Source organism: Pleurodeles waltl, chromosome 10 (assembly GCF_031143425.1).
Source record: "Pleurodeles waltl isolate 20211129_DDA chromosome 10, aPleWal1.hap1.20221129, whole genome shotgun sequence".
Lineage (NCBI taxonomy): Eukaryota > Metazoa > Chordata > Amphibia > Caudata > Salamandridae > Pleurodeles > Pleurodeles waltl.
The window spans coordinates 537624877-537651255 of record NC_090449.1 but is presented as its reverse complement, the minus strand read 5'-3'; the positions used below and the strand labels follow the sequence as shown (position 1 = coordinate 537651255).

At 49.1% G+C, this 26379-nt stretch overlaps 1 protein-coding gene across 12 annotated transcripts in view; it reads right to left on the bottom strand.

Moving 5' to 3' along the window:
- Nucleotides 1–26379, bottom strand: part of ALS2CL (ALS2 C-terminal like) — a 544978-nt gene that overhangs the window by 20491 nt on the left and 498108 nt on the right. For all 12 annotated transcript variants that reach the window (XM_069210973.1, XM_069210972.1, XM_069210966.1 and 9 more), the window contains one exon: nt 14275–14336. In XM_069210973.1, coding sequence (XP_069067074.1) covers nt 14275–14336 — 62 coding nt within the window. The remainder of the gene's footprint in view (nt 1–14274; nt 14337–26379) is intronic.

Genomic DNA, 26379 nt, shown 5'->3' with positions numbered 1-26379 from the left:
AGCCTCACTTGCATACATCTGCATTTTGAATGGGTCTTCCTGGGCTGGGAGGGTGGAGGGCCTGCCCTCACACAAAGGACTGCCACACCCCCTACTGGGACTCTGGCAGACAGGATTGAACTGAAAGGGGGCTTGGTGCATTTCTTGGACACTCTTTGAAGTCACCCCCACTTCAAAGGCACAACTTAGTATAAAACAGGGCCTCTGCCCTACCTCATGAGACACTTGCTGGAGAAGAAACCTGAACCAGAAACTACATCCTGCCAAGAAGAACTGCCTGGCTGCTCAAAGGACTCACCTGTCTGCTTTTCTACAAAGGACTGCTGCCTTGCTGTTGGCCTGCTGCCTTGCGGAACTCTTGTCTGGCTGTAAAAGTGCTCTCCAAGGGCTTGGATAGAGCTTGCCTCCTGTTCCCTGAAGTCTCAGGACCAAAAAGACTCCTCTCTTCCACTTGGACGCTCCGTGCGCCGAAAATTTTCGACGCACAGCTTGTTCCGCGGCAAGAAAAACGCCGCACACCGACGCTGATCGACGCGACGCCTTCGGGACGACCGAAACTTTGGCGCACGGCCTCGCAAGGACAACGCCGCCCGACTTCCCGGGAGAAATCGACGCGACGCTTGCCGTGAGGTCGAAACTTTGACGCACGGCCTTGCAAGGACAACGCCGCCCGGCTTCCCAGGAGAAATTGACGCAACGCCTGCCGTGAGATCAAAACTTTGACGCACGGCCTTGCAAGGACAACGCCGCCCGACTCCCCAGGAGAAATCGACGCAACGCCTGCCGTGAGATCGAAACTTCGAATCGCAGCCCCGCAGAACGACGCGCAGCCGGAAAACAAGCAGGAAAATCCACGCACAGACCCGGAACATCTGGTACTCCCCGCGAACCACAGAAAGAGACTGTCCGCGCCGGAAAACGACACACGACTCCCCGCGTGGAAAATAACAACGCAAGTCCGTGTGTGCTGAGGAGAAATCGACGCACACACCAGTTTTCCACGTACCTCTTCTCCTGTGGCCCTCTAAGGAGATTTTCCACCAGAAACCAGGTACTTTGTGTTTGAAAGAGACTTTGTTTACTTTCTAAAGACTTAAGACACTTTGGCCCTCATTCTGACCTTGGCGGGCGGCGGAGGCCGCCCGCCAAAGTCCCGCCGTCAGATTACCGTTCCGCGGTCGAAAGACCGCGGCGGTAATTCTGACTTTCCCGCTGGGCTGGCGGGCGGTCGCCTTCAGACCGCCCGCCAGCCCAGCGGGAAAGAGGCTTCCACGATGAAGCCGGCTCGGAATCGAGCCGGCGGAGTGGAAGCTGTGCGACGGGTGCAGTTGCACCCGTCGCGTATTTCACTGTCTGCGCAGCAGACAGTGAAATACATGTAGGGGCCCTCTTACGGGGGCCCCTGCAATGCCCATGCCAGTGGCATGGGCACTGCAGGGGCCCCCAGGGGCCCAGCGACCCCCCCTACCGCCATCCGGATCCCGGCGGTCCGACCGCCGGGATCTGGAAGGCGGTAGGGGGGTCGGAATCCCCGCGGCGGTGCAGCAAGCTGCGCCGCCGCGGAGGATTCAATGGGGCGGCGGTACACTGGCGGGACCCCGCCAGTGGTGCCGGTCCGACCGCGGCTTTACCGCCGCGGTCGGAATCCCCATTGGAGCCCCGCCGGCCTGTCGGCGGTGCTCCCGCGGTCCTCCGCCCTGGCGGTCAAAGACCGCCAGGGTCAGAATGACCACCTTTATATCACTTTTCAGTGATATCTTTACAAATTCATATTGCAACTTTGATCGTTTTGACCTGAAGATACCCAGATAAATATTATATATTTTTCTAAACACTGTGTGGTGTATTTTTGTAGTGTTATGCTATGGTGTTGTATGATTTATTGCACAAATGCTTTACACATTGCCTTCTAAGTTAAGCCTGACTGCTCGTGCCAAGCTACCAGAGGGTTGGCACAGGCTGTTTTTGGATTGTGTGTGACTTACTCTGACTAGAGTGAGGGTTCTTGCTTGGACAGAGGGCAACCTGACTGCCAACCAAAAACCCCATTTCTAACATTGGTGATCAGCGGTGAGGATAGGACTTGTGTTTGTGCAGTGACATACAGTAGCTAAGTATTTCACTACCTACCCACAGTTGAAGGTCAACTTGATGTTTCACTTTTTTTGGCTTTTGATTCTCTGATGTCCTCCTGGATATACTATTGATATTTTGGACTTTGGATTTTGGTTTTTGCGGGTAAGATCTTATCAGAATGGGATTGCTTACCTACTCATTCTTTGTTCGTACTGACCACCTCACTAAGGCTGACCTAAGGAAGCTTTGCAGAAAATGGGGCCTTCCTGTAGCAAGGAGATCTACTAAGGCGGAGATGCTACATAACTACATAGTCTGGGGGGAGGAAAGATGGGCAGAGAGAGAGGCAGCAAGAAACCAAATGACTAAGTACCCCTCAGATGAGGAGGAGGACTACGCACATGAGGAGGAAGACTGCTCACATGAGGAGGAAGACTACTCAGATGAGGAAAGAGACCCAGAGATAGATGAATGGCTCCGAGGTCAAAGGCGACAGGAGCAACAATTAGAGGAATATCTTGCAAGGGTTGAGGCAAAAAGACTCTTAGCCCTGGAAGAAGAAAAGATTGCAGCTCAAGAGCTGAGCTGTAAAGAGCTGAAACTGGAGGCCGGAAGGGCTGAGTCCAGTTCAGATGGTGGCAGCAAAAATCTTGCATCCGGTACTGCTGAAGAAGGGCACAAGCCCAGAGATGTGGTGCCCAACTTGAAGAAGGGAGTTGATACACCCCAGGTGGTTCAAGAGTATGAGGTAGTTCCCATTATGCACAGGGTCCCTGAGAAGGATTGGGGAACTGGCACAGGGAGTCATATTCCTACTGGGGGGAGGGACACTTTACTGACTCTAGCAGAGAGTGACAGAGAAAAGGGTTCCCCCCTGGTGGACGTCCTGGATATAGAGTGTAGAGACATCCCAGAAGAGTATGGGTTGAGTGTCAGAGACAGGCAGATACTGTCTCACCAGTCTCAGGAGGGTGATGTAGAGTGCTTTTCCAAGGCTGAGTTACTGGATGGTGGGGTGAAGGGTACTGTGGTTAATACATGTGAAGGGCAGAGTGATGTAATTGCTGGAGAGCATATGTCTGGTCCTTATTTTCCAGAGCTACGCCAACACCAGGTGGAGTGTGAGTTCTCTGACCCCAGGGAACTTACAATGGAGGCAGAGTTCTGGGTGAGTACCAGAGAGTCTGAAGAGGCATTTGGGGGTGCTCCTGAAGGGAGTGGTCTAGGTGGTTCCCAACCGAGTGAGGTGGGAAAGGATTGTAGTTTCCCAGGTAGGTCCCAGGTCCTAGAGGGTTCCATGAGGGAACACCAGGAGGGAAGCCTAGCCTGTACCGTAGGGCCACCTTTTGAGGGAAGCCCCGCAGTGTCAGAAGAACTTGGGGGGGGTGACTGTAGCCAGCATCCCAACAGTTCTGGTGTCTGGCAGTACCCCTCCTAGTGAGGGGGTGCAGAAGTCCAGACATAGGGTTGAGAGGGGTTTGCAGACCCCAGTGGAGGACCTTGAGAGTCAGGGGTCAGCTCTGAGAGTAGAGCCCCCCAGGAATGACCCAGGTGAAACAGTTTCTGGTTTGGGGGAAACCCAGACTCTGCCGGATGGGCAGAGGTCGGGAGACCTGCGCCAACCAGACTCTTGTGTGGCCCTTGGGGACGGTGTGTCCCTTGTGGGGGGTGAGAGTGCCCCCCAGGAAGTCCTGGCATGCCAGGCAAAGATTCAACCTCAGGGAGGTGACTCTGGGTTGGATACCCAGTTTCAGGGGTTAAACTCTGACCTGGTGGGAGGTAGGTGTGCCTCCCAAGAAGTCCTGCTATGCCAGGCAATTGTCCAACCTCAGGGTGTTGACTCTGGGTTGGATGGCCAGGTTCAGAGGTTAAACTCTGACCTGGTGGGGGGTAGGTGTGCCCCCCAGAAAGTCCTGGCATGCCAGGCAGTTGTCCAACCTCAGGGTGTTGACACTGGGTTGGATGGCCAGGTTCAGAGGTTAAACTCTGACCTGGTGGGAGGTAGGTGTGCCTCCCAGAAAGTCCTGGTGTGCCAGGCAATTGCCCAACCTCTGGGTGGTGACCCTGGGTTGAAGAACCAGGCTCAGAGGTTAAACTCTGACCTGGTGGGAGGTAGGTGTGCCTCCCTGGAAGTCCTGGCCTGCCAGGCAATGGTTCAACCTCAGGGTGGTGACTCTGGGTTGGCTAACCAGGTTCAGAGGATAAACTCTGACCTGTTGGGGGGTAGGTGTGCCCCCCAGAAAGTCCTGGTATGCCAGGCAATGGTTCAACCTCAGGGTGGTGACTCTGGGTTGGATACCCAGGTTCAGAAGTTAAACTCTGACCTGGTGGGGGGTAGGTGTGCCCCCCAGAAAGTCCTGGCGTGCCAGGCAATTGTTCAACCTCAGGGTGGTAACCCTGGGTTGGAGAACCAGGTTCAGAGGTTAACCTCTGACCTGGTGGGAGGTTGGTGTGCCTCCCAGAAAGTCCTGGTGTGCCAGGCAGTTGCCCAACCTCAGGGTGGTGACCCTAGGTTGGAGAACCAGGTTCAGAGGTTAAACTCTGACCTGGTGGAGGGTCAGTGTGCCCACCAGGAAGTCCTGGCGTGCAAGGCAATTGTTCAACTTCAGGGTGGTGACTCTGAGTTGGATGGCCAAGTTCAGAGGTTAAACTCTGACCTGGTGGAGGGTCAGTGTGCCCTCCAGGAAGTCCTGGCGTGCCAGGCAATTGTTCAACTTCAGGGTGGTGACTCTGAGTTGAATGGTCAGGTGCAGAGGTTAAACTCTGACCTGGTGGGGGGTAGGTGTGCCTCCCAGAAAGTCCTGGTTTGCCAGGCAGTGATCCAGTCTGAGGGTACAGACCCTGGGCTGGAAGACCAGGGTCAGGGTGTCCCCCCGGACCTGGAGGGAGGGGCTACTGATAACAGTGCCCCTACCATGTTGTCTTCTGAGGAGGCCACTCCTAGTTGGAGGGTGCTGGACCCCAGAAGGGAGGGCAGGGGGAGGGATCCCTCACCCCGGGCCCTAGTCCAACCTGAAGGTACAGACCCCAGGTTGGAGGGCCAGTTGCAGGTTAACAGCCCTGCACTGGTGGAGGAATGGTACAGGGCAACTTCTATAAGCACCCTGACCATGTTGGACTCTGGGGGTACCGCTCCAGGAGGGAGGGTACAGAGCCCCAGAGGGGAGGACCAGGTTCAGGCTGTCATCCCTGACCTGGTGGAAGGGAGAGTGGTTAAAGGGTGCCCAGCACCTGGGGCTACCGCCCCCCACTCTCCACAGCCACAGTGGTGGGAGAGCTTTGAGAGGCCTGGGGCCTGGCTCGCATCCCTGGCAGCTGTCAGTATCCACTGTGGCTTGCTGTCCGGGTGGACAGAGTTATCCCTGGGGAGGGGACAAGTGCCACACCCCGGGGGTAGAGTGAGCAACACCACTGTGTTGGTCATGGTGGTGCTATCCTGCCCCTGGGATACATCTGTGAGCAAAGTAAGGTTAGGTGCTGCACAGATGGGATCCGCAGGTAAGGAGAAAGGTTCCCCATGGGTTGGCTTAGTGGGCCCTGAGAGTATGGACAGAGGGATCCAATTGGAGTCAGGAAGGCGAAGAACTGGAGCATGCCCCTGCTGTTGTGGGCCTGGGTCCTTGTTCTGTCGCCTCAAACAGGGAAGTACATCAGGATAGTGATTGTTCTCCCCTGGCTTTAGGCTGGTAGGGGGTCATGTTGGACCTGGCTTTTTGACGGGGACATCCCCAAACTTTTTGCCTCCTTCCTCCTATTTTTTCTGACCTGTTGTTGTTGGCTTTTGACCTCTGGGCACTTTACCACTGCTAACCAGTGCTAAAGTGCATATGCTCTCTGTGTAAATTGTACTACTAATTGTTTTATCCATGATTGACTATTTAATTTACTTGTAAGTCCCTGGTAGAGTGCACTACATGTGCCTAGGGCAGGTAGATTAAATGCTACTAGTGGGCCTGCAGCACTGGTTGTGCCACCCACCTCAGTAGCCCCTTAACCTTGTCTCAGGCCTGCCATTGCAAGGCCTGTGTGTGCAGTTTCACTGCCACTTCGACTTGGCATTTAAAGGTACTTGCCAAGCCTAGAACTCCCCTTTTTCTATACATAAGTCACCCCTAATGTGTGCCCTAGGTAACCCCTAGAGCAGGGTGCTGTGTGGGTAAAAGGCAGGACATGTACTTGTGTGGTTATATGTCCTGGTAGTGTAAAACTCCTAAATTCGTTTTTACACTACTGTGAGGCCTGCTCCCTTCATAGGCTAACATTGGGGCTGCTCTCATACATTGTTGAAGTGGCAGCTGCTGATCTGAAAGGAGCAGGAAGGTCATATTTAGTATGGCCAGAATGGTAATATAAAATCCTGCTGACTGGTGAAGTCGGATTTAATATTACTATTCTAGAAATGCCACTTTTAGAAAGTGAGCATTTCTTTGCACTAAAACCTTGTTGTGCCCTTCAATCCACGTCTGGCTAGGTTTAGTTGACAGCTCCTTGTGCATTCACTCAGACACACCCCAAACACAGGGTACTCAGCCTCACTTGCATACATCTGCATTTTGAATGGGTCTTCCTGGGCTGGGAGGGTGGAGGGCCTGCCCTCACACAAAGGACTGCCACACCCCCTACTGGGACTCTGGCAGACAGGATTGAACTGAAAGGGGGCTTGGTGCATTTCTTGGACACTCTTTGAAGTCACCCCCACTTCAACAGCACAACTTAGTATAAAACAGGGCCTCTGCCCTACCTCATGAGACACTTGCTGGAGAAGAAACCTGAACCAGAAACTACATCCTGCCAAGAAGAACTGCCTGGCTGCTCAAAGGACTCACCTGTCTGCTTTTCTACAAAGGACTGCTGCCTTGCTGTTGGCCTGCTGCCTTGCGGAACTCTTGTCTGGCTGTAAAAGTGCTCTCCAAGGGCTTGGATAGAGCTTGCCTCCTGTTCCCTGAAGTCTCAGGACCAAAAAGACTCCTCTCTTCCACTTGGACGCTCCGTGCGCCGAAAATTTTCGACGCACAGCTTGTTCCGCGGCAAGAAAAACGCCGCACACCGACGCTGAACGACGCGACGCCTTCGGGACGACCGAAACTTTGACGCACGGCCTCGCAAGGACAACGCCGCCCGACTTCCCGGGAGAAATCGACGCGACGCTTGCCGTGAGGTCGAAACTTTGACGCACGGCCTTGCAAGGACAACGCCGCCCGACTTCCCAGGAGAAATTGACGCAACGCCTGCCGTGAGATCAAAACTTTGACGCACGGCCTTGCAAGGACAACGCCGCCCGACTCCCCAGGAGAAATCGACGCAACGCCTGCCGTGAGATCGAAACTTCGACTCGCAGCTCCGCAGAACGACGCGGAGCCGGAAAACAAGCAGGAAAATCCACGCACAGACCCGGAAAATCTGGTACTCCCCGCGAACCACAAAAAAGAGACTGTCCGCGCCGGAAAACGACGCACGACTCCCCGCGTGGAAAATAACAACGCAAGTCCGTGTGTGCTGAAGAGAAATCGACGCACACACCAGTTTTCCACGTACCTCTTCTCCTGTGGCGCTCTAAGGAGATTTTCCACCAGAAACCAGGTACTTTGTGTTTGAAAGAGACTTTGTTTACTTTCTAAAGACTTAAGACACTTTATATCACTTTTCAGTGATATCTTTACAAATTCATATTGCAACTTTGATCGTTTTGACCTGAAGATACCCAGATAAATATTATATATTTTTCTAAACACTGTGTGGTGTATTTTTGTAGTGTTATGCTATGGTGTTGTATGATTTATTGCACAAATGCTTTACACATTGCCTTCTAAGTTAAGCCTGACTGCTCGTGCCAAGCTACCAGAGGGTTGGCACAGGCTGATTTTGGATTGTGTGTGACTTACTCTGACTAGAGTGAGGGTTCTTGCTTGGACAGAGGGCAACCTGACTGCCAACCAAAAACCCCATTTCTAACATTGGTGATCAGCGGTGAGGATAGGACTTGTGTTTGTGCAGTGACATACAGTAGCTAAGTATTTCACTACCTACCCACAGTTGAAGGTCAACTTGATGTTTCACTTTTTTGGGCTTTTGATTCTCTGATGTCCTCCTGGATATACTATTGATATTTTGGACTTTGGATTTTGGTTTTTGCTGGTAAGATCTTATCAGAATGGGATTGCTTACCTACTCATTCTTTGTTCGTACTGACCACCTCACTAAGGCTGACCTAAGGAAGCTTTGCAGAAAATGGGGCCTTCCTGTAGCAAGGAGATCTACTAAGGCGGAGATGCTACATAACTACATAGTCTGGGGGGAGGAAAGATGGGCAGAGAGAGAGGCAGCAAGAAACCAAATGACTAAGTACCCCTCAGATGAGGAGGAGGACTACGCACATGAGGAGGAAGACTGCTCGCATGAGGAGGAAGACTACTCAGATGAGGAAAGAGACCCAGAGATAGATGAATGGCTCCGAGGTCAAAGGCGACAGGAGCAACAATTAGAGGAATATCTTGCAAGGGTTGAGGCAAAAAGACTCTTAGCCCTGGAAGAAGAAAAGATTGCAGCTCAATAGCTGAGCTGTAAAGAGCTGAAACTGGAGGCTGGAAGGGCTGAGTCCAGTTCAGATGGTGGCAGCAAAAATCTTGCATCCGGTACTGCTGAAGAAGGGCACAAGCCCAGAGATGTGGTGCCCAACTTGAAGAAGGGAGTTGATACACCCCAGGTGGTTCAAGAGTATGAGGTAGTTCCCGTTATGCACAGGGTCCCTGAGAAGGATTGGGGAACTGGCACAGGGAGTCATATTCCTACTGGGCGGAGGGACACTTTACTGACTCTAGCAGAGAGTGACAGAGAAAAGGGTTCCCCCCTGGTGGACGTCCTGGATATAGAGTGTAGAGACATCCCAGAACAGTATGGGTTGAGTGTCAGAGACAGGCAGATACTGTCTCACCAGTCTCAGGAGGGTGATGTAGAGTGCTTTTCCAAGGCTGATTTACTGGATGGTGGGGTGAAGGGTACTGTGGTTAATACATGTGAAGGGCAGAGTGATGTAATTGCTGGAGAGCATATGTCTGGTCCTTATTTTCCAGAGCTACGCCAACACCAGGTGGAGTGTGAGTTCTCTGACCCCAGGGAACTTACAATGGAGGCAGAGTTCTGGGTGAGTACCAGAGAGTCTGAAGAGGCATTTGGGGGTGCTCCTGAAGGGAGTGGTCTAGGTGGTTCCCAACCGAGTGAGGTGGGAAAGGATTGTAGTGTCCCAGGTAGGTCCCAGGTCCTAGAGGGTTCCATGAGGGAACACCAGGAGGGAAGCCTAGCCTGTACCGTAGGGCCACCTTTTGAGGGAAGCCCCGCAGTGTCAGAAGAACTTGGGGGGGGTGACTGTAGCCAGCATCCCAACAGTTCTGGTGTCTGGCAGTACCCCTCCTAGTGAGGGGGTGCAGAAGTCCAGACATAGGGTTGAGAGGGGGTTGCAGACCCCAGTGGAGGACCTTGAGAGTCAGGGGTCAGCTCTGAGAGCAGAGCCCCCCAGGAATGACCCAGGTGAAACAGTTTCTGGTTTGGGGGAAACCCAGACTCTGCCGGATGGGCAGAGGTCGGGAGACCTGCGCCAACCAGACTCTTGTGTGGCCCTTGGGGACGGTGTGTCCCTTGTGGGGGGTGAGAGTGCCCCCCAGGAAGTCCTGCATGCCAGGCAAAGATTCAACCTCAGGGAGGTGACTCTGGGTTGGATACCCAGGTTCAGGGGTTAAACTCTGACCTGGTGGGAGGTAGGTGTGCCTCCCAAGAAGTCCTGCTATGCCAGGCAATTGTCCAACCTCAGGGTGTTGACTCTGGGTTGGATGGCCAGGTTCAGAGGTTAAACTCTGACCTGGTGGGGGGTAGGTGTGCCCCCCAGAAAGTCCTGGCATGCCAGGCAGTTGTCCAACCTCAGGGTGTTGACACTGGGTTGGATGGCCAGGTTCAGAGGTTAAACTCTGACCTGGTGGGAGGTAGGTGTGCCTCCCAGAAAGTCCTGGTGTGCCAGGCAATTGCCCAACCTCTGGGTGGTGACCCTGGGTTGAAGAACCAGGCTCAGAGGTTAAACTCTGACTTGGTGGGAGGTAGGTGTGCCTCCCTGGAAGTCCTGGCCTGCCAGGCAATGGTTCAACCTCAGGGTGGTGACTCTGGGTTGGCTAACCAGGTTCAGAGGATAAACTCTGACCTGTTGGGGGGTAGGTGTGCCCCCCAGAAAGTCCTAGTATGCCAGGCAATGGTTCAACCTCAGGGTGGTGACTCTGGGTTGGATACCCAGGTTCAGAAGTTAAACTCTGACCTGGTGGGGGGTAGGTGTGCCCCCCCAGAAAGTCCTGGCGTGCCAGGCAATTGTTCAACCTCAGGGTGGTAACCCTGGGTTGGAGAACCAGGTTCAGAGGTTAACCTCTGACCTGGTGGGAGGTTGGTGTGCCTCCCAGAAAGTCCTGGTGTGCCAGGCAGTTGCCCAACCTCAGGGTGGTGACCCTAGGTTGGAGAACCAGGTTCAGAGGTTAAACTCTGACCTGTTGGAGGGTCAGTGTGCCCTCCAGGAAGTCCTGGCGTGCAAGGCAATTGTTCAACTTCAGGGTGGTGACTCTGAGTTGGATGGCCAAGTTCGGAGGTTAAACTCTGACCTGGTGGAGGGTCAGTGTGCCCTCCAGGAAGTCCTGGCGTGCCAGGCAATTGTTCAACTTCAGGGTGGTGACTCTGAGTTGAATGGTCAGGTGCAGAGGTTAAACTCTGACCTGGTGGGGGGTAGGTGTGCCTCCCAGAAAGTCCTGGTTTGCCAGGCAGTGATCCAGTCTGAGGGTACAGACCCTGGGCTGGAAGACCAGGGTCAGGGTGTCCCCCCGGACCTGGAGGGAGGGGCTACTGATAACAGTGCCCCTACCATGTTGTCTTCTGAGGAGGCCACTCCTAGTTGGAGGGTGCTGGACCCCAGAAGGGAGGGCAGGGGGAGGGAACCCTCACCCCGGGCCCTAGTCCAACCTGAAGGTACAGACCCCAGGTTGGAGGGCCAGTTGCAGGTTAACAGCCCTGCACTGGTGGAGGAATGGTACAGGGCAACTTCTATAAGCACCCTGACCATGTTGGACTCTGGGGGTACCGCTCCAGGAGGGAGGGTACAGAGCCCCAGAGGGGAGGACCAGGTTCAGGCTGTCATCCCTGACCTGGTGGAAGGGAGAGTGGTTAAAGGGTGCCCAGCACCTGGGGCTACCACCCCCCACTCTCCACAGCCACAGTGGTGGGAGAGCTTTGAGAGGCCTGGGGCCTGGCTCTCATCCCTGGCAGCTGTCAGTATCCACTGTGGCTTGCTGTCCGGGTGGACAGAGTTATCTCTGGGGAGGGGACAAGTGCCACACCCCGGGGGTAGAGTGAGCAACACCACTGTGTTGGTCATGGTGGTACTATCCTGCCCCTGGGATACATCTGTGAGCAAAGTAAGGTTAGGTGCTGCACAGATGGGATCCGCAGGTAAGGAGAAAGGTTCCCCATGGGTTGGCTTAGTGGGCCCTGAGAGTATGGACAGAGGGATCCAATTGGAGTCAGGAAGGCGAAGAATTGGAGCATGCCCCTGCTGTTGTGGGCCTGGTTCCTTGTTCTGTCGCCTCAAACAGGGAAGTACATCAGGATAGTGATTGTTCTCCCCTGGCTTTAGGCTGGTAGGGGGTCATGTTGGACCTGGCTTTTTGACAGGGACATCCCCAAACTTTTTGCCTCCTTCCTCCTATTTTTTCTGACCTGTTGTTGTTGGCTTTTGACCTCTGGGCACTTTACCACTGCTAACCAGTGCTAAAGTGCATATGCTCTCTGTGTAAATTGTACTACTAATTGTTTTATCCATGATTGACTATTTAATTTACTTGTAAGTCCCTGGTAGAGTGCACTACATGTGCCTAGGGCAGGTAGATTAAATGCTACTAGTGGGCCTGCAGCAGTGGTTGTGCCACCCACCTCAGTAGCCCCTTAACCTTGTCTCAGGCCTGCCATTGCAAGGCCTGTGTGTGCAGTTTCACTGCCACTTCGACTTGGCATTTAAAGGTACTTGCCAAGCCTAGAACTCCCCTTTTTCTATACATAAGTCACCCCTAATGTGTGCCCTAGGTAACCCCTAGAGCAGGGTGCTGTGTGGGTAAAAGGCAGGACATGTACTTGTGTGGTTATATGTCCTGGTAGTGTAAAACTCCTAAATTTGTTTTTACACTACTGTGAGGCCTGCTCCCTTCATAGGCTAACATTGGGGCTGCTCTCATACATTGTTGAAGTGGCAGCTGCTGATCTGAAAGGAGCAGGAAGGTCATATTTAGTATGGCCAGAATGGTAATATAAAATCCTGCTGACTGGTGAAGTCGGATTTAATATTACTATTCTAGAAATGCCACTTTTAGAAAGTGAGCATTTCTTTGCACTAAAACCTTGTTGTGCCCTTCAATCCACGTCTGGCTAGGTTTAGTTGACAGCTCCTTGTGCATTCACTCAGACACACCCCAAACACAGGGTACTCAGCCTCACTTGCATACATCTGCATTTTGAATGGGTCTTCCTGGGCTGGGAGGGTGGAGGGCCTGCCCTCACACAAAGGACTGCCACACCCCCTACTGGGACTCTGGCAGACAGGATTGAACTGAAAGGGGGCTTGGTGCATTTCTTGGACACTCTTTGAAGTCACCCCCACTTCAACGGCACAACTTAGTATAAAACAGGGCCTCTGCCCTACCTCATGAGACACTTGCTGGAGAAGAAACCTGAACCAGAAACTACATCCTGCCAAGAAGAACTGCCTGGCTGCTCAAAGGACTCACCTGTCTGCTTTTCTACAAAGGACTGCTGCCTTGCTGTTGGCCTGCTGCCTTGCTGAACTCTTGTCTGGCTGTAAAAGTGCTCTCCAAGGGCTGGATAGAGCTTGCCTCCTGTTCTCTGAAGTCTCAGGACCAAAAAGACTTCTCTCTTCCACTTGGACGATCCGTGCGCCGCAAATTTTCGACGCACAGCTTGTTCCGCGGCAAGAAAAACGCTGCACACCGACGCTGATCGACGCGACGCCTTCGGGACGACCGAAACTTTGACGCACGGCCTCGCAAGGACAACGCCGCCCGACTTCCCGGGAGAAATCGAGGCGACGCCTGCCGTGAGGTCGAAACTTTGACGCACGGCCTCGCAAGGACAACGCCGCTCGACTTCCCAGGAGAAATCGAGGCAACGCCTGCCGTGAGATCAAAACTTTGACGCACGGCCTCGCAAGGACAACGCCGCCCGACTCCCCAGGAGAAATCGACGCGACGCCTGACGTGAGATCGAAACTTCGACGCGCAGCCCCGCAGAACGACACACAGCCGGAAAACAAGCAGGAAAATCCACACACAGACCCAGGACATCTGGTACTCCCCGCGAACCACAGAAAGAGACTGTCCGCGCGCCGGAAAACGACGCACGACTCCCCGCGTGGAAAATAACGACGCAAGTCCGTGTGTGCTGAGGAGAAATCAACACACACACCAGTTTTCCACGTACCTCTTCTCCTGTGGCCCTCTAAGGAGATTTTCCACCAGAAACCTGGTACTTTGTGTTTGAAAGAGACTTTGTTTACTTTCTAAAGACTTAAGACACTTTCTATCACTTTTCAGTGATATCTTTACAAATTCATATTGCAACTTTGATCGTTTTGACCTGAAGATACACAGATAAATATTATATATTTTTCTAAACACTGTGTGGTGTATTTTTGTAGTGTTATACTATGGTGTTGTATGATTTATTGCACAAATGCTTTACACATTGCCTTCTAAGTTAAGCCTGACTGCTCGTGCCAAGCTACCAGAGGGTGGGCACAGGCTGATTTTGGATTGTGTGTGACTTACTCTGACTAGAGTGAGGGTTCTTGCTTGGACAGAGGGCAACCTGACTGCCAACCAAAAACCCCATTTCTAACAATCTGGTATTTTTGTCAGAGCTAGGTTACCTTCCCATTTGTAGGAGCCACCTTCCAGAGAGGATATCTAAGAGGGCCCTAATCATGTTGCTTAATAGCTAAACAAACCAATCGATGCATAGTTGTTTATGAGTACCTTTGTATGTGATGTAATGGAAAGAAAACAACCCAATCGATGCATAATTGTTTATGAGTACCTTTGTATGTGATGTAATGGAAAGAAAATATACACAATCATCTTTAAATCAATAGCATCCTGCAAAGCAACTTACATTATTTTCTGAAGGCATTCTGTGGCAGAGAGGAAGCACCGGTCTCTTACGAGGGAGAGCCTCTAAAAGCAGAAACAGTTAGTTAGTATCATGGTTGTGTCTCACAGGCTCATTTTGTGCAGCAGACTTGATACACTTGCCTCATGTCTCAGTCTGTGGGAAACCAGCTTTTCCCACAGATGGCTCAGCTTAATGAGCGATCAAGTAACAATGGAGAGAAAATGTAAAATATAGGCAAAATTGTATCAGAAGTAAAAACATGAGGGTGTCTACCTCAGTCGCTAATGAAAGATGAGTGCTGCTTGTAACAGGTTGTGCCAAGAACTATCACACCTAAAAAGTGAGTGAATTCTCAGTACAGTTTTGGAGAAGATATTTGCCTTGTTGGTGGAACGTAGCCCCTCAATTTCTAGTTCTTCACCGCCATTATGCAAAACAGGTAATCCAAAGGTGGATGTTTAGTAGAAATAGACAATTTTGCAGGCAAACGTTGTAACGTTAGGCAATTGGGTGGCAGATTTCATGGCAAAGCCTGATGCTGCTGGAAAAAAGTCACAATTCCATGCAGTTATTGAAAGTTTTCCTCAGACAAGGAGGTACATTGTCAGTACTCTGTCACTGTCCAAGAGAAATGAGGGAATCCCTCTGTGCAATAATTTCTCATACTTTCCTTTTTGGCAGGTTAGGGCATCTTTTTTATCACAGTAATTTTTAGAGATTGTCATGCGTTTGTCTACCAGGAGATATTCAACTGTATATATGGGATATGCACTTCCAACTTTTTATGCATTCACCACCTGTTGTTGGTAGGAATGATGGCAGACTCATTAGCGTAAGCACAGCTGAATCTCTGTCTAAAGCCACAACTTTACTTTGGCTTTTTTCCACCCTGGCAATACAACTGCATCCAGCGTGCTTTCCATAGATTTCCAAAGTCTGTCTTTCACTAACTTGGTCTTTAAGTATTTAGAGCATATCATGGCAATTGTCAGTCTGAGGAAACAAATTATTAATAACCAAAATTACTTTTAAATGTTATCAAGTATTAAGGACCAATTAGAGGATTTTATTAATGCTTCTATAATAATGTTTCTATTTTTCTAGTTTATCCTTTATCTTCTCGCATGCTATCATTTTGCTACTCTTTCTTTCATGGAACTTGTTTCCATTCACAATATTGGAGATTACAATAATCACTAAAGCTGGCATTTCACGCATGTGCCTATTTCCTCAAAGGCATTTACCTCTAAATAATGGAGCATCAGCAGCAAGCAGGTATGTGATTGCTTGAAACGCAAGTGATAGCATCACCAAATATAATAGGGATGCTTAAGCAATACAAGAAAATACAATATTCTGGTAGTAATTACCTATTATAACAAAATATAAATGACTGAAAACGGATTGTACATAGTGGGCTTCTGAATGGTCATTAAATATCAGAGAACAGGAGTTTAAATGATTATGCTTATATAAAATTTCATTGCACCGATGTGCTTGCAGACATTTTAAGTTACGACCTCCCACTAGACGGTATGAAGGAATGAATAATTTCTGTTTAAAAACCCATGATGAACAACCTTTCATTTCAATACTTGTATGATGGAACCACACCTGCCTTTACAACGTGGTCATTACATCGCGTGCCTCATTACCATGCATGACTTTACCAGTCACACTTTTACCACGCAAATGCCTTTACCATACATGCCTTTAATAGGAAAAATGTAAGTATTTAACAGATAAATATATACCCATTTTATATATATATATATATATATATATATATATAAAACTGTGTGTGTGTGTGTATATATATATGTGTGTGTATTTATATATGTGAACATGCACTTAAAAAAACAAAGGTTTCAGGGACATCATAGTTATGTTCTGACTTTTGAATTTATTCACTCACAACTAGGGAAATTCAGCAGTTATAGAGTTAATTCAAGTAACTATACCTCGTGCCCTAAGGTTACTATAACTCACGCCCCACCTTGTACAGTAATCTGATCAATAATTTTACTGCAGATCTTACAGTGACATTATCAATGATGTTATCAAAGATGTCATAAGTGCTGTAATTTTTCGGGTGATTAGCAGTACAATGCTAGGGCGCAAGTTATAGTTACCTATGGGCGCGAGTTATAGTTACTTGAAATAACACAGCCGCCCGCCTCATCCTGGACCTCCCTCGTCATGAACACATCTCATCACACCTCAAATCCCTTCGCTGGCTCCCCATCGACAAGAGGATCATCTTCAAAATCCTCATCCACGCACACAAATCCCTCCACAACACCGGCCCAACCTACCTCAATGAAAGAGTTAACTTCCACACTCCCAGTCGCCACCTCCGATCTGCCGACCTCGGAATCGGCACAGTCCCTCACATCCAACGCGCCACCACAGGAGGCAGATCCTTCTCCTACCTCACCTCCAAGGCCTGGAACTCCCTCCCCACCAAACTCTGCAAGACCCAAGACCTCCTGCTCTTCAGAAAGAACCTCAAGACATGGCTGTTTGAACAGTGACCCTCCCCCCTCAAGCCTTGAGACCCTCACGGGTGAGTAGCGCGCTCTATAAAAATTTTGATTGATTGAACTCTTACTGCTGAACTTCTGTGGTTTTGTGTGAGTAAATTCAGAACATAACTATAACGTTCCTGTAACCTTTGGTTTTTTTAAGCAAATTTCTAAGATTTTTTCAAATTCTATTTCCTAACTATAACGTCCCAGTAAACTTTGGTTTGTTTTCAGTGAATTTCTATGTTTTTTTTAACATAAATTAATTTTAATTACTATGCATTAAACCAACCACTGGCACGCACGGCCTTCAGCCATGCGCAGCAGAGGTTGACTGCAGGGCCTGGCTGGATCCGTGGATTTTCCCGACATTTAAAAATAAAAATGCTTTTTAGCCTGGTCGGGGTCCATGAGGGACCCCTAGTCCAAGGCTAGGGGCTAAGGGTGACCCTATCCTGGCCCCTTTTCTTTTTTTTTCACCTTTTTTTGTGGGACTCAGCTGACGGCGAGTCCCAACATGGCTGCCAACACATCCTAGTTAAAGTGTTAGCAGCCAATCAGATATCAGCATGGAGACAATTGGATCTGCAGAGGATATGCGTCCCTAGAGAGCTATATTTTCAAAACTCTAATACCTCCAAAACTATGAAGCGATTTACAGCATATCTCTAAAGCCACAAGTTCTGGACCAAGAGCTAGCTTTCTGCCAAATTTGGTGTAATTCTGTTCAGCGGTTCTGGTTGTAGTTGAGTTCAAAAATTTGAAAAATCCCATTGACATAGAATGGGGGAGAAGTGTTTTGCCCGCCCCCCTTTTTCTCAGCCCCTGCTAGACGAATCACCCAGAAATTTTCAAGGCAACAGCTGAACTGACCAAAGTATATGTTTTGAATATTTTGTGAAGATTCGTCAAACAACACCAAAGGTATTGGCAAAACAAAAAACATTCTGTTTATGGAAAAAATGGTCCTTACTAAATCTACCTACTGGCGACTGGCAGTAGGTAATACATATATATATATATATATATATATATATATATATATAAAACACTTTATACTTACCCGTGAAATACTTATATTTTCACTTCGTTGTAAAGGTATGTGTGTTAAAGGCATGTTTGTTGTAGAATTTTGCGTGGTTAGGACATGCGGTGTAAAGACGCATGGATGTGTGGTTCTGACCGTGTTATAATTGCTGTTTCCCTATTGGGTTGTATGACGGAACCACAACTGCTTGAACAACAAATAACTTTACAACGATGCCTGAACAACGAATGCATCTTTACAACGAAAGCCGTAGATAGATATATATACAATATATATATATATATACATATATATATATATTCACTGAAAAAAACAAAGGTTACATGGTTGTTAGAGTTAGGAAACAGAATTTTTTTTAAATGTAGAAATTCACTTAAATAACAGAAGGTTACAGGGAGCGTATGGTTAGGGTCACATGTCAAATGTAGAAAATCATAGAAGTTCAGCAGTTAAGTAACTATAACTTGCGCCCCAGTCATGCACAGTTATATAATCAATAACTTTACTGCTAATGTTACATCAATATTATTAATGATTTTATAAAAGGTGTCAAGAGTGCTTTAATATCTGGGGCAATTAGCAGTGCATGACAAGGGCGTGAGTTATAGTTACCGTAGGGCATGAGTTATAGTTACTTGAAATAACTCTAACTATAAATGCTAAATTTCTATTTCTATTGAAATGTGAGCCCAACTATAAGGTCCCTGTAATCTTTGGATTTTTAAGTGAATTTGTATGATTTTTTTATTTCAATTTCCTAACTATAACAATACTGTAACCTTTGTTTTTTTTCAGTGAGCTTCCATGTTTTTTTACCGTTTTTTTACGATTAATATTTTTTTACCATTTACTTTTTTTTTAACGTTAAGTAATTGTAATTACTTTGCGTTAATTCAACAACCACTGTGGCCAGGCCCTGCAGCCTACATCCTCTAAGCTCCCAACCCCATGCCACACATGGTCTTTAGCTGTTCGTGGAAAAGGGTTGGCCATCTATATGCTCTTAATCCTCTGCCATGCACAGCCTTTAGCCATGCGCAACAGGGGTTGGCCACACCTGCAGCCAGGTCCTGCGGCCTACCCCCTACAAGCACCCAACCCCACTGCTGTGGGGGTTACAGCCAACCCTACACCACGCACGGTCCTGCAAAAGAAAAGGGGGCAGGGTAAGAATACAGACCCCTCTCCGTTGGGCACTTTCGAGCCCCAGGGACCACCATCTCCCTGGGGATTATTTTAAAAAAGGTCTCAGCAATGTCTGACCTATTGCCTTTGGCAATGGGGTGGGGTGGTGAATGGGAGGGTGGTGGGAGTAGTAAATGGGAGCGCGAGTTGGGTGTGAGAAACAGCAGCCCACAAACAGAGGGCAACAAACAAGCAGGCAATGGGCAGAGAGGCACAAAAAGAGGGCAAGAAACTGGCGGAGAGGCACAAACAAAGGGCAAGAAAGAAATTGTGCGCTTTAAAACCAAGCAGTATGTGGAACTGTCCCAGTTGAAACTGCATGACTCTGTTGTGACCAGTATGAACAAAGAAGTAAAACAGAGGACAGACTAGATAACAGTGAGTGAAAAAACATAAACAAAAAGCAACAAATAAATGCAGCAGTCTTATGTGCCAATACACTATGACAGAAGAAAGTAGAAATTAAATATTTTGTGGGGAATTTTTGGGTTTAATATTCCTTTTGTTTTTACCAAGACTGCCAAATCACTGATGAAATGAATGGACTCGCTTACAAGATATTTCCCCAGATAGAGCCAGATGGGAGTGTGCTTTGCCCTGCGGCTAGAGAAGTGACAAGGCAACGTTGAAAAGCATGGGACTGGGGCTGTAGAAGGTCCTCTTTGCCTCTTGCATCACTCTGCCCTTCGGGCCTTTATCCACAGTGTCTTTCCTGGCAGAGTCTACCCCTGCCTGGGCTTCTGCCCAGTGCTCTCCCTCCACTGCTGAGCTCTGACAGATGTTTCCACCCACTTGAACTGTTCTGCAAGCAGCCTGGATCTCTGCTGCTTTTTAGAGCTACTGAAGCTGCTAAAGAAATGACACCAGGAAAAGGAAAAGCCTTTCCCCCAGCTGTGGCCGCTGGTGTTGCCAATGCTGCCTGTTTCCCCGACAGAGCCCATTCTGGGTGGGGAGCACTAGGACGCTGCTGCCCGCTTCCCATGCATCCAGCAGCATCCCCAGGGAGAGGATCTGTGTGCATGGCTGAGGGGGTGCTGGGAGATGATGCATGGCTGAGAAGGGAGGAGCCCTTCTCATTAGGAAGAATAGGACTCCAAATGAATGGTGGGACCGGTCATCCATTTGAACCCAAAATAGAAACGTAGTCTCAAAACAATGGCTAAAAAATGGCGGCTGCGTAAGTAAACAGTAGTTGGCCGGTACTCTTGGTGAGGGCTAACTGATGGAAAAGGCATGATGTATGCATGCTTTTGATGAATGGGGATAGTGACGATGGTGTCAGCAAATGGGAAGCCTAAGGGCATGCTGACACCCACAATCTAGATACAGCATGTCTCGGTTTGAGACATTGCATGCAAGCCATATAGAGCCAAGACCTAAAAGTGGAGGGGGCCATGCAGACCCACCTCCCTCCTGGGGTTTTTCCATGCCTCAGGGACCACCATTCAGCGAGGGACCTGTGTAGCCACCCTCCCAGGGCAGTCTTTGGCCCGATGATCCCATCCCCCTGGGTCCGGGCATTATCAAAAGGGGGAGGGGCGCCATGCAGCCCTCCTCCCTTGGCTGATTTTGGCCCCAGGACCCATCCCGCGGGGCAGAGACATGTCTACCTGGGTGCCCTAGTCCCACCCAGGGCACCTCGTTTACAATGATGGAGACCGCAGGGGAAGCCTGAAGACTGACTAGGTCCCAGCTTGCACCCCGCCTCCTGTGGGAGCCGGCATTACTACCGCAAGCAGAGAGCTGCTAAGTAAGCAGCTCCCTGCATACGGGAGCAATCTTTCATCTGCTTCCCTGCCCATTTAGCAGTGGGCAGGGAAACAGAATAAACCTCTGCTCCCAGCAAGTCAGAACAGTTATACAGCTTGGAAAAGCAAACAGCTATCTCCCAAGGGTGGGGACCTTGAGTGATAGCAAGAGTTGGCCCTAGGGGTTGGTGGCCCCCGGGGCCATTAACTGCTCTGGAAGGGTGGGGCGCACAGCCCCCCTTCTTTAATTGGCACAGGCCGGCTCCCAGTTTTAGCTTTGTATTTGGACTGGGGAGTCAGTGCGGCCCCCGCATCTTTGTAAATGTATTCTCGGGGAGGTGGAGGTCCCTGGGGCACATTAAAGTCCCAGGAGGGGGGTCTGCACTGCCCCCTTCTTTTTTTAAATGAAGCCCCCGAGGTGGTGGTCCCTGGGGCTTAAAAGGCCCAATGGAGGTGGGTCTGCATGCCCCCTCTCTAGTATTTTAATAAAGCCTGGGGAGGTGGTGGGCCCTGGTGCTCAAAAGACCCCTAGGAGAAGGCCCTGTGAACCCCACCTCCTTTTTTTAAATACCCTCATGCCCTCTGGACCTGGCCCATCCAGGGGCTAAACTCAAAAGAAGTGCCTGAGACTACGCTTGCTTTTTTAAAGATTTTTACCACAGATTCACAAATCTGCCACTATTTTGTAGAATATCTTTTACAAAAAATACTTTTTTGCCCTGGTGGGGCCCCAGGGGGACCCAAGCCCCAAGGCTAGGGGGTCAGGGTATTCATACCCAAAATGGCTGCCAGTACATCCTGGTTTAAGTGTTGGCAGCCAGCCAGAAAGCTGCATGAGGTGGGGAGGATTTGCAAAGTGTTTGCGCCTTTAGATATACAAATAGTTTTTTTTTTTTTTTAACATCTTAAAACCTTCTAAACAGATTTACACCAAATAACAAAATGATTGCTTTCTGGACCAAGAGGTACCTTCTTGCCAAATTTAGTGTAATTCCGTCCAGTGGTTCAGGCTGTAGTTGTGTTCAAAAGTTGAAAATCCCAATGGGAAACAGCATGGGGAAAAATGTTTTGGGACACCCTCTTTTTTTCTAGGCAAATCACTCTGAAACTTTCAAGATGGCAGCTGAAGTGAATGTTGTACTAATTCTGAAAAGTTCATGAAGATCTGTCAAACGGCGCTAAAGTTATTGGCAAAACAAAAAATGCATTTCCTATGGAAACTAGGTCCTAACTATAAAACTAATTGGCAACTTCCAGCTAATATATACATAACACTGGATAATTACCTGCAAAGTATTTACATTTTCTTTGTAAAGGCATGTGTGGTAAAGTCATGTTGTTGTAAAATTTTGCATGGTAAGGACTGGTGGTAAAGATGCATGCATTGTAAAGCCTGCATGGTAAAGGCATGCCTGCTTCCAACCACGTTGTAATTGCAGTTTCTTTATTGCAACAGTCTAACAAAGACTGTACAAGCAAAATCAGCATATAAAAGCATTCAATGCTCTCCCAGAGTGGGAACTGGCTAGATTCAAGTTTTGATAGTTATTCTGATGTGGGGACTGAAGTTCTGGCCCTACTAGTCAGCTCAACTGGGTTCTCGTTACAACAGCAAGTACTGTAGTCACACTCGTACTCATTTAATGCATGCTACGTTGAACTGAGCACCACCTCTAGTGGGATGTTGGATTCTGGTGCCCCTACCAACCTCTACGCGTGTTCAAAGTACCTTCTTTTAAGGATTTCCTTTGAATGGATTGTGTTCTGGATGTGTGACGTGTCAAAAGTCAAAGCACGGAAAAGTGGACTCAGCCACACCTTTCACCCAGACTCCGTTGCATAGGAGAGGAAACAAATGGGAGATACATTGAGATATAAATGTGTTTTATTCTCTCAAGCTTTGTTTACAGTGTAAGTCTATGCGTGGTCTATATGTATGTAGCATATATAGGCCTTTGTTTACTCAGTATGTACGTAAGTCATGTAGATCTATGTAGATAGTTACTCTAATAATGGACATTCATATAGTGCACATTACAAACACCCATTGTTTTCGGAACTTATTGAACAGAAGCAGTGGTCAGCCAAATAAATGGATACGCATTTTATCAATATCAGAACAAAATATAAAGGTAATATATGAGATGTCAAACATGTCTTATTGGTTACCGAGCTATGTATGTATCTTACACTTAACCCAATGAGTTATTGTAACAGGATTGAAAATTGGTGCCTGCAGTTTACACAAAGAAATAACAACAAACGCTTGAACCCACTGAGCTATGGTAATTGGATACAAAACTTGGACCCTGCAGCTTACACAGCGCTCTAGTGCAGACTCACCGAACGTTAAAGCTATAGTAATCCCATCCAACCCCCTGAGCAGAAGGTTACACGCTGATAACGAATGTAAATATATTCTTCAGGGACTCTCAAGTTTTGGAAACTCTTTGGAGTGAGAACTAAATGGCATATTTACGGACAACTCAGGAAGTAACGTCCCACGACTTTTGACATTAACAACAACACAACATGCGACATCAGTGAACTGACTGAACAACAAAACCTGACGAAAGAAGTCAAATTGCTTACAATGATAGTGGAGAAGCAGTTTTAACCTCTTCGTTGCGGGCGTCGGCCACTGGCCGACGCCCACACACCCTCCCTGGTGCGGGTCACGAGCAGTGGCCGACACCAGGAAGGGTATCAATAAAGCCTCGGGTGCGTCGCACCCGAGGATTATTTTTTTTTTTTTAAACCCCCCCCGGGAGACACGGAATCTTCCATGTCTCCCCCCGCCCCCCCACCCGCCCCTTTGTGACGTCAGCGCGCCTCGCGGCGCGCTGACGTTGCAAAGGTGTTTTCCCCATGAAAGCAGGAAGCAGCCTTGCGGCCGCTTCCTGCTTTCATGGGGAAAATGGCCTTTTACACGTTCGGGAAGGAAGGCCTCGTAAGAAAGGGGAGACACTCCCCTTTCTTACGAGGCCTTCCTGAAAGTGTTTCCTGGCCCCCGGTCGCAGCTGTGCTGCGATCGGGGGCCAGGAAACACTTTCAGGTTTCCTGGCCCCTCGATCGCAGCTGTGCTGCGATCGGGGAGCCAGGAAACACTTTGAAAAGGCCTCGTAAGAAAGGGGAGACTCTCCCCTTTCTTACGAGGCCTTCTCAAACTGTTTCTGGCCCCCGATCGCAGCTGCGCTGCGATCGGGGGGCCAGGAAACCTGAAAGTGTTTTAGAGGTTATAGAGGACCGCTCTGACATAGGATCAGAGACTGAGACATCAGATACTGAGACAGCATCTGAGGGATAGGACAATGGCGCAGACTCTGGGAGTGATTTTTCAGTCAGAGGAGTCCCATTCGATAACTCCTCTTCCAGTACATTATGAGGGAGGTGATGAGGACAGTCCTGCTGTCCCTTCGCAAGCTGTTTGTGCAACTGGGTAATAGTGGGTTAGGCCAACCCAGAGAGCAGGTGAATGCGGCGGCAAGCAGAGAGAGAGTGCTCTCTTGGGAGCTCCCCAATTTAGTTCAGCCCCAAATTCCACCACCCAAATCATATTGTGGAGACATCAAAATTATCCATGGCAAAACAAACTGGTTTTGTAAGGCAGGCACCTGTGTTTTTGGTCCTGGATTCGGCGGCCATATAGAGAAACACACTAAACCCAAATATTTCTGGAAACTAGACATTCGGGGGAGTCCACAGAGGTGTGACTTGTGTGGCTTCCCCAAAGTTTTCTTACCCAGAATACCCTGCAAAGCTGAAATGTTGAAAAAAACCTCAATTTTTCTCGCATTTCTGTCACACAAACTACAGGAATATGCTGGGATCCACAATATTCCTACCACCCAGTGACTCCTCACCTGTCCTGATAAAAACACTACCCCACTTGAGTGCCTACACCTAGTGTCTGTGTCAGGAATGGATCACCCCAGGGTCAACAGCTGCCTCACGTAAGGACCAACATTGACCGTTGTGTGATCTATTCCTGTCGCAGGCACCAGGCCTAACCACACAAGTGAGGTATCATTTTTATCGGGAGGCTTGGGGGAACGCTGGGTGGAAGGAAATTTGTGGCTCCTCTCAGATTCCAGAACTTTCTGTCACCGAAATGTGAGGAAAACTTGTTTTTTTAGCCACTTTTTGAGGTTTGCAAAGGATTCTGGGTAACAGAACCTGGTCCGAGCCCCGCAAGTCACCCCTCCTTGGATTCCCCTAGGTCTCTAGTTTTCAGAAATGCACAGGTTTGGTAGGTTTCCCTAGGTGCCGGCTGAGCTAGAGGCCAAAATCTACAGGTAGGCACTTTGCAAAAAACAGCTCTGTTTTCTGTGATGTGTCCACGTTGTGTTTTGGGGCATTTCCTGTCGCGGGCGCTAGGTCTACCCACACAAGTGAGGTATCATTTTTATCGGGAGATTTGGGGGGACGCTGGGTGGAAGGAAATTTGAGGCTCCTCTACGATTCCAGAACTTTCTGTCACCGAAATGTGAGGAAAACTTGTTTTTTTAGCCACTTTTTGAGGTTTGCAAAGGATTCTGGGTAACAGAACCTGGTCAGAGCCCCGCGAGTCACCCCATCTTGGATTCCCCTAGGTCTCTAGTTTTCAAAAATGTACAGGTTTGGTAGGTTTCCCTAGGTGTCGGCTGAGCTAGAGGCCAAAATCTACAGGTAGGCACTTTGCAAAAAACAGCTCTGTTTTCTGTGATGTGTCCACGTTGTGTTTTGGGGCATTTCCTGTCGCGGGCGCTAGGCCTACCCACACAAGTGAGGTATCATTTTTATCGGGAGACTTGGGGGGACGCTGGGTGGAAGGAAATTTGAGGCTCCTCTCCGATTCCAGAACTTTCTGTCACCGAAATGTGAGGAAAACTTGTTTTTTTAGCCACTTTTTGAGGTTTGCAAAGGATTCTGGGTAACAGAACCTGGTCAGAGCCCCGCGAGTCACCCCATCTTGGATTCCCCTAGGTCTCTAGTTTTCAAAAATGTACAGGTTTGGTAGGTTTCCCTAGGTGCCGGCTGAGCTAGAGGCCAAAATCTACAGGTAGGCACTTTGCAAAAAACAGCTCTGTTTTCTGTGATGTGTCCACGTTGTGTTTTGGGGCATTTCCTGTCGCGGGCGCTAGGCCTACCCACACAAGTGAGGTATCATTTTTATCGGGAGACTTGGGGGGACGCTGGGTGGAAGGAAATTTGAGGCTCCTCTCCGATTCCAGAACTTTCTGTCACCGAAATGTGAGGAAAACTTGTTTTTTTAGCCACTTTTTGAGGTTTGCAAAGGATTCTGGGTAACAGAACCTGGTCAGAGCCCCGCGAGTAACCCCATCTTGGATTCCCTAGGTCTCTAGTTTTAAAAAATGTACAGGTTTGGTAGGTTTCCCTAGGTGCCGGCTGAGCTAGAGGCCAAAATCTACAGGTAGGCACTTTGCAAAAAACAGCTCTGTTTTCTGTGATGTGTCCACGTTGTGTTTTGGGGCATTTCCTGTCGCGGGCGCTAGGCCTACCCACAGAAGTGAGGTATCATTTTTATCGGGAGACTTGGGGGGACGCTGTGTGGAAGGAAATTTGAGGCTCCTCTCCGATTCCAGAACTTTCTGTCACC